Source organism: Arachis duranensis, chromosome 3 (genome assembly GCF_000817695.3).
Source record: "Arachis duranensis cultivar V14167 chromosome 3, aradu.V14167.gnm2.J7QH, whole genome shotgun sequence".
Taxonomy (NCBI): Eukaryota; Viridiplantae; Streptophyta; class Magnoliopsida; order Fabales; family Fabaceae; genus Arachis; species Arachis duranensis.
Genome location: NC_029774.3, coordinates 31,705,836 through 31,711,862, shown reverse-complemented (window position 1 = coordinate 31,711,862; position 6,027 = coordinate 31,705,836). Strand labels below are relative to the sequence as shown.

The window sequence follows — 6,027 nt, the reverse complement described above, 5'->3', positions numbered from 1 at the left end:
AATAAAAAATGGCTAAAAACGATTTAGATTTTTAGGCTAAAATATTGAGACCAAGATATTTATCCTTTAAAATTATTTTGGTAGTTTATTGTACACTTCGTTAATTTCACACTAACACAAAGTGCAATTCCTCAAACCTTTTACTGCCACCTTGAAGTACTTGGGTGGGAAAAGCAAAGTAGGTAGATTTGCATCACTCTAATCGNAAAAAAATAAAAAAAATTAATTAATTAACTCAATAAAAAGCAATAAATAATGATAATTAATTTCACAACACTAACTAATTAATTAATAATCAAATTGAAACTTAATTTTTAATTAAATATAACTTTAATTCTTTGTGATATTTTTTAAATGTTAGTTTAGAGTAAAAATATATTACCTATATATTAATATATTAATATCTTTCATTATAGTGATCTTTTTAATACTAATTATTTTGGTTAAAAATTTTATTTATACTGTGAATACTATAACAAATGGAGTTCACAACTAATTAGAAGATAATAATTAGTTAAATAATAATTTAAAAAAATATATAAAAAGATAACATTTAATCCTGTTAAAAATAAAGATAGAACAATTATAAATCATCTTTCTATTATTTTAGATTAATATATTTTTTGTGAACTAATTAATTTATTGGAAATTTAATATATGTATGTATGTATCAATGTTTATTTCTAATTTTTTTTCAATACATATAGATAGTTTTAATTTCAAATTATGAATAGATAAGCACGTGAAGAAACAAGAGCAAATAGATAAAATTTAACGAGATAAAAAAATGTTCAAAAGTAGATTCGACATAATTTATGAGAAGAAAAAAATCTATCTCAAGTTTTTTGGCTCAATTTCAAGTACAATATGTTAACTTCGTAGTCAGAGAAGGAGGAGAAAGTTAAACACAACATAATATTTTTAGGCTCTGCCTCTGATTACATCGATCATGAATTAGTCTAAGTTAGCATCTTTTACATATATAAAATTGGCGCTCATATTTTTCATCCCTTTGAATGTTTTTTCTAAACTGTGTAATGTTGTTGAATGGTGTCAATGTCAAGACCCTTTAGCTTCACAACCGATTCAACGTGTCCCTTGAGTGTGTGGAGCTCTTTTAGCCTGCCGAATTTCGTTGAAAACATAACACCGAATCAGAGCTATATTTCTGTGTTTTCTAGTGATTACAAGAATCATTTGGTGAAGTAAGTGGAGAGCAGAGCAATTCACCTAGAAGCCTCAGCACGTCTCTTGGCTTGCTCGGCTAGTTCAGCCGATTGCTCGCGGTGGTGGCTGCCGTGCTTTGAGGATTCGTTAACATGAAGACCGTGCATTGTGCGCTGATCCTTTGCCCATTGAGCTTCCCTCTCACCCTTTCCATAGTCCTTCTTGTTGGTGAATGCAGTCTACATCAATATACATAACAGTATTGGTGGTGAGCAATGCATTTCATATTTGAGAGCAAAGAAAATAATAATAATAATAAATAAAGAGGCTTTTAACATTGCATATTGTTTATTGAATCACTTGTTCCCTTACCTTGTTGTTGAGCATGTTGTCCCAGGCACTACCTGAGAGTCCCATGCGGATAATGAACTTAAGGATGTCAAGAGGGATGTAAGTAACAATGCTGTAGAGCCAGATGACTCCAGCCCATTCCCACCCAACTCCATGGATCTTGGCAAAGTCCCAGTGTGCGTACACAGCGATGAGAGTTGCCACCTAGGTTGTGCAATTAATGAATAGAATTAAAACCAGGAAGACTTATTAACTTTCACATATCACACATTCCTCCATCATTGGATTGAATGTAAGAGGAAAGGAAAGCGTGTGTGTGTGTGTTCGGTGTATCAAACAAATGAGTACTCGCTTTTTCTTCTAGAAGGTGTTCAGTTGAAATTAACTAACCAATTGTGCAGCAAGGAAGGCTCCAACAAGCATGAAACCAGGGCGTTCACAATAAGACCAGCCCCTTGACCTTGTTACAAAGATCAATGCCTGGCTGATAATACTCACTTGAAGGTACAGAGCAGAGTTAAGCTGCTCCTCACTTGTTGATATGTCGGAGACACCAAAATGCTTCTGAAATCACAACAGAAAGCATTGTTATACTGTCATAATTTTAAAACGGTTGGTGTTTCATATGGCTAGAGAAATGTTGGTAGTCACATACAGAGAATAAAGTAGTGTCATGGATGATATAGAAAAAGCATGCACTGGTGACTGCCATGTATGTTCCCAGAACAACACCGGTGGCAAAGATTTCGTTGAGCTTCCATGAGTCAGGAACTGGAGATGGCTTCACTCTGTCCTTGGAGATGGTCATGATGGTTCCATCATTTAAAATTGCAATGACTAGAACCATGAAAGGTGAGAAGTCGAACTTCCAGATGAGAGCAACGAGGAGGAACCCAAGCACAATACGGATTGTGATGGAAACAGCGTAGATTGTGTAGTTCTTCATCCTCTGGAAGATGGCTCTGCTTGTCAACACAGCACTGATGATCACACTGAGTCCAGGCTCAGTCAGAACAATGTCAGAGGCACTCCTGGCGGCGTCAGTTGCATCGGCCACTGCGATACCAATGTCGGCCTTCTTCAGTGCTGGTGCATCGTTCACACCATCTCCGGTCATTCCAACGATGTGTTTTCTATCCTGCAACCTCTTTACAATCTCGTACTTGTGCTCTGCATACCACATACCAAACCGTTTTGTTGGCATCATTCCACTAATTTTATTTTACTCTTTTCATTTTCGAAATAAATTAGAATAATGTGATTACCAGGAAAGACTCCAGCAAATCCATCAGCCATCTCAATCAGTTCATCGACTGGGATGGTTGCAATGGCCTCGTCCTTACTGCCACCAAGGAGGGAGGAAGAAGGGTACATGTTAGTTCCCATTCCAAGCCTGCGGCCGGTTTCTTTACCAATGGCAAGTTGGTCACCAGTGATCATCTTAACATTGACGCCGAGGTCGAGAGCGCGGCGAATGGTTTCAGCACTGTCATGCCTTGGAGGGTCAAAGAGAGGCAAGAGACCCAAGAACTCCCATGCTTCACCTGCACTCTCCTTGGTCTTTTCTGAAACAGTCTGCCAAGAAATTCCACAAAAAAAATATAATGAATATTTATTTGCTAGAAAAATGTTCTTGGTTCGCTCTCTGTCAATAAAACAGTCAATTTCCTCTCATATTAGACCCTTCACTCTCACCTGGCGAGCAACACCCAATGAACGAAGACCGCGATCAGCAAACTGATCGATGATGGTGTGAGCCTTTTTCAAAACCTCTCCCTTGAGGTCACAAAGTTCAATGATCTGATGAATTTGTAAGATAGTTAGTCATCAGTTTTTGTTTTTTCTTTTAAGAAGGAAATATGCGGATAACTTTGTATTAATGCATTTTCATTGGAAAAAATTGCCTTACTTGTTCAGGGGCGCCCTTGCTGCTTCTATGCCAGTTGCCGTTGCTGTCAATGAAGGTAATGGCAGTGCGCTTGTCCACAGGATTAAAGGGCAAGAAGTGCACCTCAGTGATTCCTGCTCTTGCCTGAGATGTCAAAATAAAAACAAACCTAAGTTAACAAAGTTGTACCACTTCGCATATATATCTCATGAACACAAACATTCTGCGTAGTTAGCAGAGTGTTTTAACATTTTTAGGAAATGAGGAAATCTCATAGTCATTAAAAGTTAAAACAGGATCGATCGGGTTAATCGGGAACCGCTACCAAATCGATCTAATGCAGAATAAAATCCTATTGTCAGAGAACCGGTCAAAATCTAAAAAACCAAAAAAATCATTAAATCGATTTTAAAATAATAAAACATAAAAATATATTTTGAATATTTATTTTATATATAAATATATTATTTTATTATATCTGTTTTAATCTCGATTAAATTCTAAATTTTTAAACTTTTAGTTTCACTTATTTAATGACCAATTCGATTTCCATAATCTTGAAAAATCTAGCCTAAAAACCTTGTGTTGGAATTTCTTTCGTTCTAAGATTCCTAAAAAAGTGAAAACATTATGCAAATCACATGCCACCAAAAATAAGTTGAACCATAGTACCTCTTTTGGATCGCTCAACATTCCAACAATGGATGCATCAATGGCGTCCTGGTTTTCAACCCTAGAAGCCCTGGCAGCATATAGGACAACGGTGTTGACGTCCATGCCAGAGGGAAACACCTGCGTATGATATCATAGTTTACAAGTTTAGAACTTTAGAAGTAATTTTTGTTGATATGATAGTATGGTACTAACCTCAATCAATTGCTTGTCGACGGTAAGCTTGTTAAGGGTGAGAGTTCCAGTCTTATCACTGCAAAGGACATCCATTCCTGCCATTTCCTCAATAGCTGTCATCCTCTTGGTGATGGCACCTTGTTGAGACAAACGGTGGGACCCAATAGCCATGGTCACAGACAAGACTGTGGGCATGGCAATGGGGATTCCTCCGATGAGAAGCACCAACAAGTTGTCAATACCATCTCTATATGCCCTATGCTGGATTGGGTACATGACAACGATCTCAACAAGCATTCCCACAGCAATTGAGCAAATGCAGAAGTTACCAATGGCGGTCAACACCTAATCAATACAACACAATCATAATAGAGAGGTGAGAAGCGACCTCGTGAAAATTCACATAAATTCAAATGTGAAGAAAATTTTGTACCTTTTGGAAGTGACCAACATTGTTGGTGCTGTCTACAAGGTGTGCAGCCTTGCCAAAAAAGGTGTGGACGCCGGTGGCAATGACGACTGCTTCAATCTCACCTTGCTTGCAGGTGGAACCAGAGAAGACCTCCTCACCAGGGTGCCTTGTGACTGGCAAGGACTCACCAGTGAGAGCAGCTTGGTCAATCTTGAGGGGATCTCCCTCCAAGAGACGAGCATCTGCTGGGACAATATCTCCCAGCTTGATGCTGATCACGTCTCCTGGGACCAATATTTCTGCCTCTTGTTCGCTCCATTTTCCATCTCTCAGCACCTATATATAAATTTTGTTTTGTAAGGAATTGAAAATTTTATCATGATAAGGAATTGTATGAGCAGAAATTATTGTTATGTTACCTTGGTCTTGGGTGCAAGCCCAGCCATCAAAGCGGCTGCGGCATTACCTGCGTTGTTTTCCTCAATGAAACTGATGGTGGAGTTAATGATAAGCAGCACCGTAATACCAGTGAAATCTTGCCAATCCGGTGGTTTGCCCTGTTAAGAGGCTTGTAATTATTATTATTATTTTCACAATGTATTTATATATGAAATGTGAGAATAATTGATTCAATTAATCAGTTATATTTACCCCTCCATTGGCCAATACAATGGCCATAATAGCAGCTGCTTCCATAACCCATGATAGTGGATTCCACATAAAACCCAAGAACTTGAGTATCTTGCTCTCCTTTTTCTCCTCTAGCTTGTTGGGTCCAAAAATACTGAGCCTTTTCTGTCCTTCTTCGGATGATAGACCTTCTCGGTTACATTTTAGTGCCTTAAAGACCTCATCGACGGGAATGTTTTCCTATGCGCATAAAACAAAATCAACGTAACTATTATGAAACAACTTGTCATTGCATGAAAGGCCAGGAAGAAATATTTTGAACTAATATTACTAAATACATAATTATTACTTACAAGATCAACATTCTCATTTTTGAGGTCTTCAAATGTAATATCAGAAGCCATGGTGAAAGAAAGAAAAAACTCAAATTAAAAGATGAGTTTTTTTTTCTTTTTTCTTTTTTTATTTTTTTAAAAAGATTTTTCTCCTTCTATAACCTATGTATCTCCCTCTCCCCCATAAACAAGTAAAAGGAAAGAGAAGAGGAAGAAACTAGAGGGAAAAAGAAAAAAAAAGAAAAGGTACTGACTTATAAGCTAAACTAAATGGAGGCGACAACCATAGGGCATGTCCACCCTTTATTTTATAGCATATGGATGTTGGATATGCAATACATAAATATGCGATTCACCGGAATTCTATAATTGTTGACCACTTGAATGCCCGTTCG

The 6,027-nt window shown here is 37.3% G+C and overlaps 1 protein-coding gene across 2 annotated transcripts; it reads right to left on the bottom strand.

Annotated features, from left to right (window-relative positions):
- Positions 1 to 857: 857 nt before the first annotated feature.
- LOC107478528 (ATPase 8, plasma membrane-type-like) lies at positions 858 to 5,701 on the bottom strand. Of its 2 annotated transcripts, none has more exons than XM_052259031.1 (14): positions 5,651 to 5,701; positions 5,319 to 5,537; positions 5,087 to 5,224; positions 4,689 to 5,003; positions 4,274 to 4,600; positions 4,079 to 4,198; positions 3,428 to 3,550; positions 3,208 to 3,318; positions 2,784 to 3,093; positions 2,174 to 2,688; positions 1,909 to 2,082; positions 1,540 to 1,722; positions 1,231 to 1,406; positions 858 to 1,122 (listed from the first exon to the last, which is right to left on the bottom strand). In XM_052259031.1, the coding sequence occupies exons 1-14, from the start codon at positions 5,699 to 5,701 to the stop codon at positions 1,026 to 1,028; spliced, it is 2,859 nt and encodes a 952-aa protein (XP_052114991.1). In that variant the 3' UTR covers positions 858 to 1,025. The 2 variants fall into 2 exon arrangements, with proteins under 2 accessions (XP_052114991.1, XP_052114990.1); XM_052259030.1 differs by having other exon boundaries at positions 3,214 to 3,318.
- Between the last annotated feature and the right edge of the window lie 326 nt (positions 5,702 to 6,027).